The 14,003-nt window shown below is 42.0% G+C and overlaps 1 protein-coding gene across 3 annotated transcripts; it reads right to left on the bottom strand.

The window, feature by feature from the left end:
- Positions 1 to 207: 207 nt before the first annotated feature.
- Positions 208 to 12,438, bottom strand: brpf3b (bromodomain and PHD finger containing, 3b). 3 transcript variants are annotated; one of them, XM_027151075.2, is made up of 14 exons: positions 11,658 to 12,438; positions 10,804 to 10,873; positions 8,213 to 9,738; positions 7,635 to 7,791; positions 7,358 to 7,489; positions 6,549 to 6,677; positions 6,128 to 6,440; positions 5,714 to 5,992; positions 4,896 to 5,444; positions 4,211 to 4,292; positions 3,823 to 3,917; positions 3,650 to 3,741; positions 2,343 to 2,497; positions 208 to 1,627 (listed from the first exon to the last, which is right to left on the bottom strand). In XM_027151075.2, the coding sequence occupies exons 3-14, from the start codon at positions 9,703 to 9,705 to the stop codon at positions 1,444 to 1,446; spliced, it is 3,660 nt and encodes a 1,219-aa protein (XP_027006876.2). In that variant the 5' UTR covers positions 9,706 to 9,738; positions 10,804 to 10,873; positions 11,658 to 12,438; the 3' UTR covers positions 208 to 1,443. The 3 variants fall into 3 exon arrangements, with proteins under 3 accessions (XP_027006876.2, XP_027006879.2, XP_027006878.2); XM_027151078.2 differs by lacking the exon at positions 10,804 to 10,873; XM_027151077.2 differs by lacking the exon at positions 11,658 to 12,438 and having other exon boundaries at positions 10,804 to 11,633.
- Positions 12,439 to 14,003: the final 1,565 nt, after the last annotated feature.

The following is a 14,003-nucleotide window of genomic DNA, read 5'->3' as shown; positions in this document are numbered from 1 at the left end:
AAAAGAATAAATAAAAAAGCAGCAATGATTGCCTTCATGCCCTTTGTAGGGTTACTTTTCCCCCAACGAGTGCCACTTTTCTCCAAAAAGACAGTGCTGTGTGCATTGGACGGAGTCATAAAGCCTACTCGATCGACACTTCCCTACAGATTTCACGTGGCGTCATTGTGATTAGAACCAAGAGCTTAGTGAGAAATAAAATGAGTATTAAGAGTTTCAATAGAACATTTATTTCCCCCACTTGAGAAAATACTGTTTCAGACAGGATATTTGGCGAGTAGGTAAAATCTGCAGTTTGTACAAGCGTAAAACTTCAACATCTTATAAACAGGTACGAGCTAAACAACTTTCTATAATAAATACAGGCTCTGTGCTTCGTGGTGCAAAAAAAGGGAGTGTCTAACAGTTTGTGAACAGCTTCCTTACAGCACATACACTTTTTAAAAAAAAAAAAAAAAAAGCTTGACAATTAACTCAAGGTCACAAAGCCCATCTTCTTTTAAAACCCATTTCAACAGTTTCAACCTTAAATAAGCTTTGATCTGAATCTTCAGCCAATATATAATTTAATTCTCTCTCTTTCTCACTCTGTCGGTCTGTGATTCATAAATAAATTACATTTCTATGTATCAAAAATGATAATATATAACCACAACTGGCTGCAAATCAGACATAGACTGTAAGTATAGGTTTCTCGCTGCGACTGAACGTACGCACGGTTTGAGGACAAGCAGGATACACTTTTTGCAGCAAGCCAGTGATGTGATCTTTTTTCTTCTTTTTTTCTTTCCTTTTTTTAAACAAATATGTACAGAAGAGATCTAATTTCTTCATACATCCAGGCGATTGAATTCATACACGAGATCCGAATTAAATTAGATATCATATGATAAAAAAGTAGTTATGTACACGAGTGTCTTAACAATATACAAGAAGTGGTTCGTAAAACGGTAAAAAGTAAAAAGCTATCGTAAGAAAGATGGCAGTGAACCACTCACACGTTCGCACGCACTAGCCAGCTGATTCATTCACTCCTTTGTATTAAGCGAATCGTTGTCAGAGAACAGATACCGTTGTGGATGTGTCTATATCCAGCCTTCAGACGGTCCACACTCAAAACCACAGATTTAAAGTGACACTAGTATTAAAAAAAAAATAAAAATAAAATAAAAAACACTCACAGTTATGTTCATTAAAATCTTTTCTCTAACCCACCGAGACCATAAAAGGAAAAAAAACAACAAAAGAATTAAATAAAAAAAAGGCTGCAACTCCTCCTTGACACTGGAAAGAAATGCACGGAACTTGCTTTCGAGCAACTTCGCCTCTCGATATTGCTCTACAAGACTAGTAGAACGAGAGGATTGGGATGCAGCCGTCTGTGCGTATGCTGTTTGAGCGGTAGTGGTGAGATCAGGTAGTGATGCGCAGCAGGAATCCTGTCTACAGGTAGCTGGAAGCGATAAAGCCATGGTCACTGCGTACTCGGCTCAGATGGATCATGGCTCGGTCGTAGGCAACCTGCACGGATTTGCGGATGCTGGTCTTTCGGCCCTCCATCAGACGCAGTTTGTCCGCCGTGTCGTCTACTCCCAGCGGCAGCAGCTTCTCCCGCGGTAACCATTGCCTGCGAAGGCAACAACACAGTCAGTGAAACACAGTACAGTATAATCCTTTATTATACTGTATATCGTATGCATTTGCTAATGGATGTAACGGCCTTACCGTTACCAGGAAAGCCATACAATGTCTGACGAGGGGTTTTTCTCCCACTTTTGGGATGATTATTTAATTATAAATTCTTTAATCTTTTTTTTTTCTCTAATATTTTCAACCCAATTAAATACTCGCATCCTTGCACTTATGAATGTGATGTAAACAAATACTTATATGAACCTGGCCTGACAACCTTCTGATACACTTATGGTAAAGAGCTACAGCACCATCTGCTGCAAACTTCTGTATTCCTTCAAGAGTAAAAAATATATGATCAGTAAATATCACATTATTTGGTGGATTCCATTAACAGAAGTTATGGACAGATAAATCAAGTCAGTTCAGTGGATACAGTTCAAAGGTGTCTAAAAGCCTGGGATGTGGTCGCCTAGTGGTTAAGGCGTTGGACTACTGACCAGAAGGTCATGAGTTCGAATCCCAGGTCCACCAAGGTGCCACCGCTGAGTCCCTGAGCAGGGCCCTTAACCCTCAATTGCTTTCGCTTTTTCAATTGAATTAAATTGTAAGTCACTCTGGATCAAGGTGTCTGCTAAATCCCAGAAATGTAAATGCTGTAACATAACCCTGAGGTCCAGAGTGAAACGTTTCATCTCTGCTGCTCATACCAGGTGCGTTTGTTGTCAAAGAACAGAACAAGGTAGAGTTTGTCTCCAGTCTCCTCCTGTCTCTGCTCTCCGAGCCGCAGCACGTCTGCCGGTGGCACGGGGATGGGCACGCCGTTGTGCAACACACCGTCCTCTGGCATTTCTGGATCTATGATCTACAGCAGGGTGTGTGTGAGAGAGAGAGAGAGAGAGAGAGAGAGAGAAAAGGCACATTTAAGCCAAATGTTTTACACGTGAAACACCACAGGCATGTACTGGAGCCTGGTACTTTATATATATATTATATATATATATATATAAAAGGCATACCAAATAATAGCATGGTAGACTTTTGTGTTTCAGTTTATTTGTACAGATTACAAACTGAATTCTGTAATCAGTGAAATTAAATTACCACTAGCAAGCAATTTTTTTAAAAATAAAATCGGTCAGAATTCACTCTATTTTACTGTATAATTTATATATTTGCCAAGATTTTCAGAAGTGTTATTGTTGTACAGTGAAGTGGAATTACAATAAACACCCCATTTTCAAACAAATAAATAAATAATTCCACACTTACTCCTGACAGAATTTTGACCAACCCTGTGCACTACTGCTGTAATTTTCATTTATACCTGCCCCAATATGTTCTCATAAGTACTGAGTTGATTCTATTTTACTGCTGCTGACCCCGCAGTCTGATCAGGTCTAGTTTATTATTCATGAGATAAATTCAACAGGATACAATAGACTTAAAGCCTGTAACTCAATAAATAAATAAATAAATAAATAAATAAATAAATAAATAAATAAAATGCTCACGCTAAGGATCCTTTTAAAGAACTCATTACTGTAGCACTATTATAATCCACAACTGTGGATGAGTAATGACTCATAAATCACACTCTCTGGTGTCAGTCTGGTTCCTCTTAAGGTTCCTTCCTCGTGTCGACTCAGCGAGTTTTCCCTTGCCGATATCGCCTCTGGCTTGCTCTTTAAGTTCACATCTAAATCTAAACCCATATCCAGATTTCTGTAAAGCTGCTTTGGAACGTTCTATTTTCAAGTGCTAAATAAATAATCAGAATTTTTTTCCAAAAATATAAATATATAAATAGAAATATTTTGGGGTTACATCTTAAGTTAAAGCCATTTTATACAAGATACACTGCATCACATCCAATATTCAAAAGACTGACATGTCCAAAGAGCTCTAAAATAAAATCTGCCTCTGCATTTCTTTTTATTGTCTCGCTGTGGACGTCTGCAGTAAATCGGTAAGTCCGTAAATCTGACTGAAATAACTCCAGAGCACCATCTCTCACCAGAGCAGGGTAGGATGGATATCCTCTACACTTGGCCCAGACAAGGTCCAGAGGCTCGAGTTCTGCTTCGCTCTCTATAGACAACATATCCACTGAGATAGAGAAGAACAAAAGATTAGCAAAAATACTTTGGAAGTACATAAGTAGCTCTCAGTAGTCTGATGTCGCCTTACCGGGTCCAGTGTAGTCCGAATCTCCGTTAACGGTCTCTAGGAATGGTACTTTGGACAATGCAGGTTTGCCGCGACTTTTTTTTGGTGGCAGTGTACTAAAAACATAACAGGATCATCGAGACACACAAAAGTACAAGTTAAAGAAAAAAAAAGATTTGAACAAACAAACAAACAAATAAACAGTCATCGAGCAACAGAAAGCACACACACCTAATACATGATAGATTTATGGGTTACGAAGCAATAATATCTGGCTTTCAAGTTCACACCAAAAGTTATTTAAATGAACACGTTGATATCCGTCACTCTAACGGATTCTTCTGAAATGATCTGAGGATACGGACGACAACGAAAAGTCTAGAATGACTTGAGCGTAATAGCGGCTTACATTTCCTTTTTCAGTATGGGTGAGGAGCTGCTGTCAGAGTCCGAGCCACCGTCTTTGTGCTTTTTGAATCCGTTTGTGAGAGCTGTGAACGCAAAAAGGAACTTGTTTAGAAATCACTAAAGCCCAAAGAGACGCCAAAACCACGGACCCTTTTTTAAAACTCTGACTAAAATCTGTCCCCCTGTAACTAACAGCTACATACAGTTCAGGCTTACGCGCTCACATGGTCACGAGTTAATAAGACGATCGTTACAATTTAAGTGCTGATAAGTTTGATGTGTTATCGATTGTATAGTAACAGCTGAGGCTTAGTATATAAAATAAAAAACGGATTTTTATTATAATAAAATGATCTAGTAACCTTTTTTTTTTTTAGTGAGGACACTTAAAGTCAACATCTGGCAAGAATCTCCAGTGTTGGACTTTCTGTCAAACAGATGTCGGGGCTTTAAAATCGTACATAAACTCAGTAGCGTTATTATAGACTAATACTATTATACTATTAAATATGGCTATGTTTCGAATAGACTTTCTATGGCGTGACGGAATTAGAAGAGAGATGACGGTCACATTTCTTCCCTTAATCGGCAGTACAGTGAAACAGTCGTCGGGTATAATACCGTAAGTCGTTCTGCAATTACTCATCCCAGTACAAACTAGTCATTAGGAAAGTTAACAGTTATACCGGTTTCTATAGAGCGAGGTGGAGTCTTCTCCTGTTGCTTCTCAGGGCTGGTGCTGCAGCTGAGCGGTGTCTGATTGACCGGCGTGAGAACGGGTGGTACAGTCGCCTCTGTGGTTAGAGGGGTGGTAGTAGTAGTTGGTGGGGTGGGGTGCTGTGGTGTTCTACCCTCACCGTTCTGCAGCTGATTGTCGCGATGAAGTTTGGCGCCATTTTTCGCTTTTCTGAACAGGATGGAGGTGCGGCGACCCACTCCTCCCGAAACAGGCCGTGTAGGAGACGCAGTGTTTGAGACACCATTGAGCAGCTTCCCCTCACTGGAAGACAACACGGGTGGGGTCTCTCGTACCCTCGAGATTTGAGAGGCCAGGCCGACCTCTGACTCTGCATCTGGACTCTTAGTACTTGGTTTGATAGGTTCGGGAGGGGACATGGTTGTAGGATCAGTCATTGGCCGGAGAGTAGGGGGATCCAGTGGGGTCTCTCCGGGAGGAGGGGATAAGGCCAGACCTGAGGGCTCCAGAGTGGGAGGGGGCGTGGATTTACAATCATCTAGAAAGGAATAGAAGATTTGTAAATGAAGGAAAGGAAAATGGTGTACGACTCAATCATTAAGACGCATCTATGTCTTCATGAATACTGTGTGAAACGTATTATAGGCGTAAGACGTAACAATAACCAGGCACGAGAGTTACGACATTTATGTATTTTACATTTTAATGACTCTTGACGATCATATGCCTGGGTCTAGGCTGGTCTGTAAAAGAATGTCCCTAACTCTAACCCTTATCGATCGTTTAATGTCAATGGATTAATGTAACCTTTGTCTGAGGATGAAGACAGGTTATTTTCAGTGTCCATGTCCTTGTCCTCATCATCTTCGTCGTCATCCTGCTCGTCCTCTTTGGCGTCTCCGTTAGAGAGGTGGGAGTTTCGGCGGTAGCGAACGTTGTTGATCTCTTTGCGTAGCAGCCGAATGCGACGCGTGCGGGCTCCGCTGGAGCGCATTGACGTCACTACGTCCAGCTTATCCAGCAGCTCCTTCAGCTGGTCCTCTACGGTCATGTGCAGCCGGTTCTCGGGGTCGAGCAGGGTGTCCACTGCACAATACACACAGTATGTTGACTTATGGAAAGTACGAGATGAAGTGACATCATTCAAATGTACATACCATGTTACAGACAAGCTAACTGACATACACAGGTTTAACAGAGGATTTGTCCCCTGCCACTCACCGTCCTCCAGGGTGCAACGGTAGTAGTTGTTTTTGTGGGGCGACTCTGGGAGGTGCATGCCCGTGTGAGGGTCCAGCCCTGTGTTGTGAGCCTGCCTTTGTGCGTGTCTCAGGATCGCACCCCCTAAGTCCCGCAGACGCACCGCCGCTTTGTAAAACACAGTGTCCTTAGCGTTATAGAGCATGCAGTTGGAGATCATGAGGTTGAAGTCAGCCTCCAGGTCAGAAAACGTGTGATACTGGTGAGCCTCCAGCTTGGACCTCATGGTGGAAAAATCCATGGGCTGAGAGACAAACTCTAGGTAATCTGGTACCTGTGATGGATAAATTTTATATCATGACAGTGTAAACAAACAGGGAGCTCCTTTTGACTTCCACGACGTCACCTCTTACTCTTAAAGGTGATCATTCTTAGCCCATACCTCTTTAAGGTTGACCGGCTGTGCAAAGATATGCGCTACATCTTTCTCCTGCAGCTGGTCCAGAGTGGAGCGCTGCAGAATCAGAGCAGGAGTCAGCTGCAACTCCATCACCGCCTGGTGCACTTTCACCTGCACAGCACAGAGTGCTACACGATTAACCCAACTTTCCGTTCTTTATGCCCAAAGGACACCGAAAGCACTGTAGAGAATTCCAAAATCTGAAACGCTAGTGTGTGCATTTAAAACCATCCGTCGTACAGCACGCGCACCGGACATCGCCGAAGGCCAATGAGTTTGTAAATGAACATTGATTCGTTTTCATGCCTCATTTTGAAACTACATGTTGCATTAGTTCGAGTCAGTAGTGAAACGGATACTTGCTCAGCACTTTTGAATAACTGAAAAAATGTAATATCTACAGTACGTGCCTTCGTACCGCCGGAGGCAAGCGGCATAGTACATTTATTTATGATGAGCCCATCCGTTATGTTTATCTAAAATAGCGAAACCACAACGCCGCTGATTTCCTGAGACTCACAGGTCAGATGACGTTGGCAACAGCCTCGAAGCGAATATCACCGGTACGCAGGAATGTAAACGGTGGCCATTGCATTCGCATTGAGGGAAATACTAAAAGTCTTATTATTTTAATGAACTAATATTATAATCGGTGGCAAATGCCGTAAGTGAAATAAGCCACTTTGGAACATGCCGTTTACAGGGACAATGTGTCAGGCAGTGTCGCACCAAACAAATTCTGAGATTAAAAACTACCAGCGGTTAAAAATCATTTTAAAACCCGACAGTACCTGCTCTCTCTTTAGTTTCTCTCTCTTCCGGATCAGCTCCACCAGGAGCCGCGCTCTCTCCAAATCATGACGCAACTTCTGCCAGTATTTGAGCTCTTCTCGCACAGCGCTGACCTTCTCATCTGGTTCGGTCTACACACACACACACACACACACACACACACACACACACACACGAAGGTCAAGTCTACAAGTCTAGTTGAGGAAAAGCCAATCGAGTCAAATAACTAGATCATACATGAAGAACACACACGACCATGACAGAGAAAAGCGACACCTGATCCGTGTTCCTCTGGGCCTGCAGATGCGAGTGTAACCGCCGAATGAGAGGTACTCCGTTACGTGACTGGCGCTTCAGTAACCAATAATTGTGCAACCGCTGCATAAAATAATTCTTCTTCTGAATAATAATGCCTTTAAAAACTTTGTTTAACCTGTGGGAGACAAGAAATCACAAATAAACCACTGCAAATGAATGGATGAAGACTTATGAGGTGCTTTGCTTTAGGAGAAGGTGGATACGGAAATAAGCGAGAGATTATTCGGCTAGGAAGAGTTTTCTACAGGTTTGTTGGCGAGAGGATTGACAAAAATACAAGACATAGTAAGAGGACCGAAAAAGGCTTCGACAATCCAGCCATTCCGAGTATTAAAGGGTTTTGAAACACGTCCAATATCACGTCCTGTGGTTGGTCATCAACCACATCGCTCATGAATACAGGTGATAAACATGTAGCCATGTTTACTGACAAGAAAATGAAAGTACTGAAAGTATGCAATATACCAGAAAAGCGTATGACGACCCACCTTATCGTACTGACTGTCATGACTCTCATCTCTGTGTGATCTACTCACCTGTGTGGGGGAATCTGGGGCACGGTGACCAGGGGTGTTGACGCTTTTTTGGATGTTAATTCTGGACTTTTTTTCCCCTTCTTCTTTTTCTTGCCGTCTTTCTTATTGCTTCGTGAAGACTTTATCAGTTGAGGACTCTGCGCGTAGGCACTCATTCCTCGACTGGCCCGGCAGCCCAGCACCCTTCCTCCGTTATCTTCGTCATCCGAACCCTCCTTCTCGGGAGGCGAGTGTGCCTCGCAGAATGCTGTCTTCTTTACAGAGAACATCGTACCGTTGGCTGTGGTCTCTCGTACCGGCTCGATTTTCATAAAGAGTCCAGCCCGCTGGGCACATGTGACGTGGAATGCCGTGTAGCAGTTGGCTCTGTGGCACTGAATCGAGGCACCACGACCCTTCTGCTTGCACAGGTAGCACGTAAGCCTCCACCGAGCCGCCGGGATGTTGTTTACACCCTCAACAGGCTCGAGAAATACCGTGTTCGCAAAACACACCTCGGGAATCCAGATGGCACATACCACATGTGCCCAATGGCCGTCACTTGTCTGCTTGAATGCGCCGCCTCTATTCGGGCACAGCGTGCAGTCTACAGGCCGAGAGGGAGACTGAAGGCAACGGCGGCAAAGCCAAGGACCTTCGGGCACGTATGGCACACCGTAACACTCCTGGTGTACAGCGAGATTGCACACGTCACAAAACAAGATCACATTGCTGTTGAGGCACTCGTCATCCAGGCACACACAGCAGAAGGCGTCCTCATCCACGGCACTCTGAGGGATTCTCGACTCCAGGAACGACTCCTTCTCTAGCCGGTCCATCAGGATTTCGAAGGTGTCAGACGATACAGTTGTCTGGCCTTCAGATGTCCGTTTTTCGTTCACCACCTCTAGCCAGGCTGCGTCCTCCTCATCCATGTCGTATTCAGCGTCTGCTTCCAGCTCCTCTGGTGATTTCTCTATGTAACGATAATAGGCAGTGGGCAGAGGTGAAGCCTCAATGGGTTCAAATGACTCTAAAACCCTAAAAGTGGGCTCCGGTAAGGCTGAGCAGTTGTTATTGTTCTGCTGGGATGAGTTATTTTGCGTGTGATGCTGTCTGTGAGCATTCTGAGAGGAAGAATTTTTAGAGTCCTTCTTTCTGCCCTTCTGGCTTGCAGACCTGCGACTTGGACTAGCCACAATGGCTACAGAAGTCTGTTCACTGTTCTCTTTGTTGCTATTGCACTCAGCCATGTCCTGGGCCATCATTTCATCCTCTGTGATAATGGCCAACGGGTCAAAGATGCTGATGCGGTGCAGCCGGCCATCCAGGTCCACCTCCACCATTTTCTGGGCCTGGGCATAGGTCAGGGTCTCTCGTGTTGGGGAGAGTTTGAGTCTATAGGGGGAGGGCGAGCGGGGCTGTGTGGCCCCCCGAGATCCACCACATCGAGCATCGCTTTTTCTGGTGCCCAAACCCCCGAGGAGGCCCCCTCTCCGGCGTGGCTTTCTCATGGACACCTTCACACAGCCACGCTGAGCCTGGACCTACACAGACACAGAAGAAAAAAATCAAGCGTAAAACAAATACTGATTTTGCACTTCTCCTTCAAGAGAGTCAAAGGCAATCTCAGGGCACCCAAACAGGGATGTGTCAAATCCACTTTTATTTATTTAGTTTTATTTTGATGATACCAATATCAAAGCTCTAGGCTTTTGTCCAAGATTCAATTCTGATCTTGTATAAGTTAGGTGTAACTTAAATCAGTCTGATGGCAGCAAGTTCAATTCCAAACGATCAACAACGCTGTACATCTTCATGCGTATTAAATACAACAGTAATTCAACATTTTAGATCAGTATGTCTTTAAACTTAAGTATAAGCTTTGTTTGTACATCTGTAGTCCCAAAATTTCAGTGATCACAGCGTGTGATTTAAATGATTACAAAACTTCCATGCATTCAGCAATAAAACATAGATGCTGATGATTTTCAGACACCCCTGAGTTTCTTGATGGATCTAATGTCTTAAAAGAAACGTCTAAGTTTTTAACAAAACAAATATTGCTCAGACATTTAAGTATCATGATCGGTGTAATCAGGCGCCAAGTGAATTCCTCTCAAAAGATGTTTCAATAACAGAACCTCCTATAATAAAAACGGGACCTGTTTGTTTACAATTATGATGTCATGTGCCTTTAAATGCGATGCGCGCGCTGTATCTTACCGGAAGTGGTGACAAAATTCAAGACATGTTTCAAACATATTATTAACTTTTAATTATTTATTTTTTTATCCCCTAACAATTATAATTCACCTATAATTACAAAACTACCCTCAAAACAACACCAAATTAAAACTAGCTTAATAATTAAAAAAAAAAAAAAACAATGACTGATCACAGAAAAAGCGTTAAAAGTTCACAACTTATACAGCTCATAATCTTATAAATAAATAAACTCACTGTTGATGTCTGTGCTTTGAACGTGTATCAGACAATAACAGCGTACAAATATGTACTAAATTAGTTAGCTAGCTAGTGACATTATAGAAATTAACCTAAACAAACACAAACATGACACTTTATGTAGGAGATAAGAACCAGAAACATACCGTAACTGTTCACACCGAGTGGTAAGGCAATGCCGCCGATGATTTCATCTATAAACTGTTTATAAAACACCTAAAACAAAGCAAATTAGTTAAAAGATTAGTCAACGTTCACCGAGTGTGTTTTTATTTTTGCCGTCTCTGGGGGGGCGGGACATCGATATTGCGCTCGAGGCCTCCGGCACTTCGCTTTTTAACCGGTTACCATGACACCCTTTTCACGATCAGTACTACGGTATACTTCTGTGACAGTTTCTGCATCGCTGCTACTCGTAACTTCGATCCATACATCGAGAAAGTTATGTGAAAGTTACGTAAAACAATTTATCACTCAAGTCAGACCGCCGCCAAAGAACTAGCAAGTTTCCCCACAGCGACACACAGCGCTGTAAACAACCAATCGTCGTTCTCGGAGCGCGAATCCAAGTCCCGTTCTGACCAATCACGGTCGAGCTAAATTGTAAGTATAGGTTGCGCGTGCTCATTTCTAGAACGAAATGTCAGCCATATTAACGGTGTAGCAGAACTTCATGGTAACAGGACTGTCACGCAAATTTAACGATTTATCCGTGGCAACAGTGTCTTACAACATATTAGCGATATATTGTGGATAAATTAACAGCTTGTCAAACCCGTATACGTTGTCAGTGAGGTTTGGAAACGTTTTTAATAGTTAGCTAGTTAGCTTTTAAAAAACCCCGGACTGAACTCATATCAGTCTGCCAGTAAAGCTATTATTCAGGCTAATGTTTTGCTAGTTTACTGAGCTAACTGCTGACTGACATTGACATCGCCACACGTTCACTCAATAACTGTGATTAAATACATTGCAAACAAGCCAATATGTGCACATTTACCTTATCTTTAAAATCACAAACGCCAAAATTCGAGGGTCAGCCTTTTTTTTCTCTCGCGCCCGCTTGCTAACATTTACTAGCACAGGGTTCTGTGTGGAAAACAAACACAAAAAAAGCCGGTTAAAAATTCGCCGATAAAATTATTCCCCTTTAAACGTCTTCAGTCTTTCATCGGTATAATTGTGGAAAAAAAATGTCTTCCAGGGCTCGTAAAAAAAAGGCAAGTATGTTCCCTTTACACGAACAGAACAATTCACGGTTGAAATCTAAACAGATTTCTGCCGTTAGTTTCTCTGACAGTAAAGAGTAGCAGCTAAGCTAAAGAAGCTACGCTGGCTATTTTCAGCTACATAATGTACCGACGTTGGCTTGCTAAGATAGTAAGCTAGCTGATACAGAGGGAGAGAGCAGGGCTTTCAGTCAAGATAGTAAGAACACGCCCCTTTACAGAAAGCTGGTCGTTTACATCGTCTTTTTTTTTTTTTTTTACCTATTAATCATGTTGTTGAATGTTTGTTTAACGTCTGATAGACTTAAGAAATTTGTCATTAACGTTCACACGGCTGAGACCGTACAGCAAGGCTTACACTAGTGGCCATGGTTCATGGGAAAGGTGCAGTGCCTGCTAGCTTCGACTGCACTCAATACAACTATTGGTGACTGGCAGCTGCAGTCAGAGATTTAGCCAGTTAGCACAGAGGCGCTGCATTCCACTGAGGTAATATTCAAGCTCAGTATTAAAGCGAGATCAGCTTGTTTTCAAACGAACAAAAGTCCCCCTAAAACATTTCAACGAGATGCAAAGCCTACACAAAGTATGTTATTCTCATATAACAGGTTAAAATTATTATGTAAAAGCAAAAAAAATAAAATAAAAATTGTCAACACAAAAATTTTATGTTAAAATTACAGATGTGTACAGATATGGTTAATATTTGCCCTTTACCTTTATTACATCAGATTTTTAAATTAAAGTGCTACTCGTTTTTGCTGTTTTTTTGTTTTTTTTTAAATAAAATGTAATAAAAAAGAAAATCAAATTGAATCAAGTTATGAGTGGGAAAAAAAATCAACAAATTTACAAGGAAGCAAAGTTTTTCAAAACTATTGATGTTTATGAATATGGGTCCCACAGACCCGAACGACATACAAGGGTTAAATCCGCAGAGAACGATTTAAAATCTATGATTTACACTTATTTTGTTTCTGCGCTATTTTAGACGATCCCGATCCAGTGTAACAGGTATAGGGAATAGATTAGCACTGGGTGAAGAAGTTTGCATACCCCGAAAACAAAAAATTAAATCTTAACCGATACGTGAAACGCCTTCCTGGTGGATCCAAAGTCTGTCCTGGAAACGTAGGACACGTTCGGATCGGGACACGAGTCCGTCTCTGGATATCGTACGGACATTCGTGCACCCGTTCGCTCGGTATGTTTGGTTGGGAGGTGTGTGTAAACCGGAGAATCCTGAGGAAACCTTTGAAGACGTGGAAGAACGTTAAATTCATTGTGGCCAATCCAAACCAGCATGTTTTTGGGAGACGGGAGAACACGCAAAATCCGAGCTCAGGATCAAACCTTAGAGCTGTGAGGGGACGGCGCTACTAACTGTACCACCCTTATGACAATAAAATAAAAGTTACGTTTAATCTGTTGGGATTAGATCAGATGTTTCTTCGTTACCACAAGTAACAAAACGTTCAATCTTTACACCTTTTTTGGCCGAGTTTAACAGATATGTAAAAAAGTGATGACTGGGTGTCATGGTAGCAAACAAATGATTTTACTTTAGGTAATGGTAATAATTTCTAACCGACTGAAATAATTTTCAGATGAGACTCGTTTTGGAATAGAGGGACTTATTTCCCATTTACTCAGACCCAACAGGGCATAAAACCATTTACACTCAGCTGCATATAGGGCTTTAATACACTGGCCACTTTTCCAGCAACTCTTGCACTATGCAGCAGTACAATGCATAAACTCATACAGATACTTGTCAAGAACTGTGATATTCACATCAAGAAACTGCTCATCATGAGTCGTTATTTCAGTTAGCAGAGCCTAGAACCTAAGTACATGATCTGTTTGTGTGTGATTTTATGTATCGCTCTGCTAACATGAATGACTGGATAACTGCACCAATGTGCAAGGGTTTCGGTGTTCCTATTAAAGTGACCAGTGTGTGTTTATTGTAGCTCTGCATTACTAACGTAAAAATTGCGTAACGGCAAAATTGCACGTTTAATTCCAATAACTCACTTGGACAATATGCCTGGAACCATACAATATTGTATTTGATTATATACACTATTGAGGAATGAAAACAATATAAGCATATA

This window comes from Tachysurus fulvidraco, chromosome 14 (assembly GCF_022655615.1).
Source record: "Tachysurus fulvidraco isolate hzauxx_2018 chromosome 14, HZAU_PFXX_2.0, whole genome shotgun sequence".
In the NCBI taxonomy this organism is placed as follows: domain Eukaryota; kingdom Metazoa; phylum Chordata; class Actinopteri; order Siluriformes; family Bagridae; genus Tachysurus; species Tachysurus fulvidraco.
Note: the sequence above shows the minus strand (reverse complement) of the source record. Positions and strands in the feature narration are given on the sequence as shown.

Coding starts and splice junctions, on each gene's coding strand:
- brpf3b (XM_027151075.2), bottom strand. CDS start 9,705: ATGAGAAAGCCACGCCGGAGAGGGGGCCTCCTCGGGGGTTTGGGCACC. Junction 6,441..6,548: donor AGCCGGTCAACCTTAAAGAG/GTATGGGCTAAG, acceptor TATCCATCACAG/GTACCAGATTACCTAGAGTT. Junction 3,742..3,822: donor TTCGGACTACACTGGACCCG/GTAAGGCGACAT, acceptor TCTCTATCTCAG/TGGATATGTTGTCTATAGAG.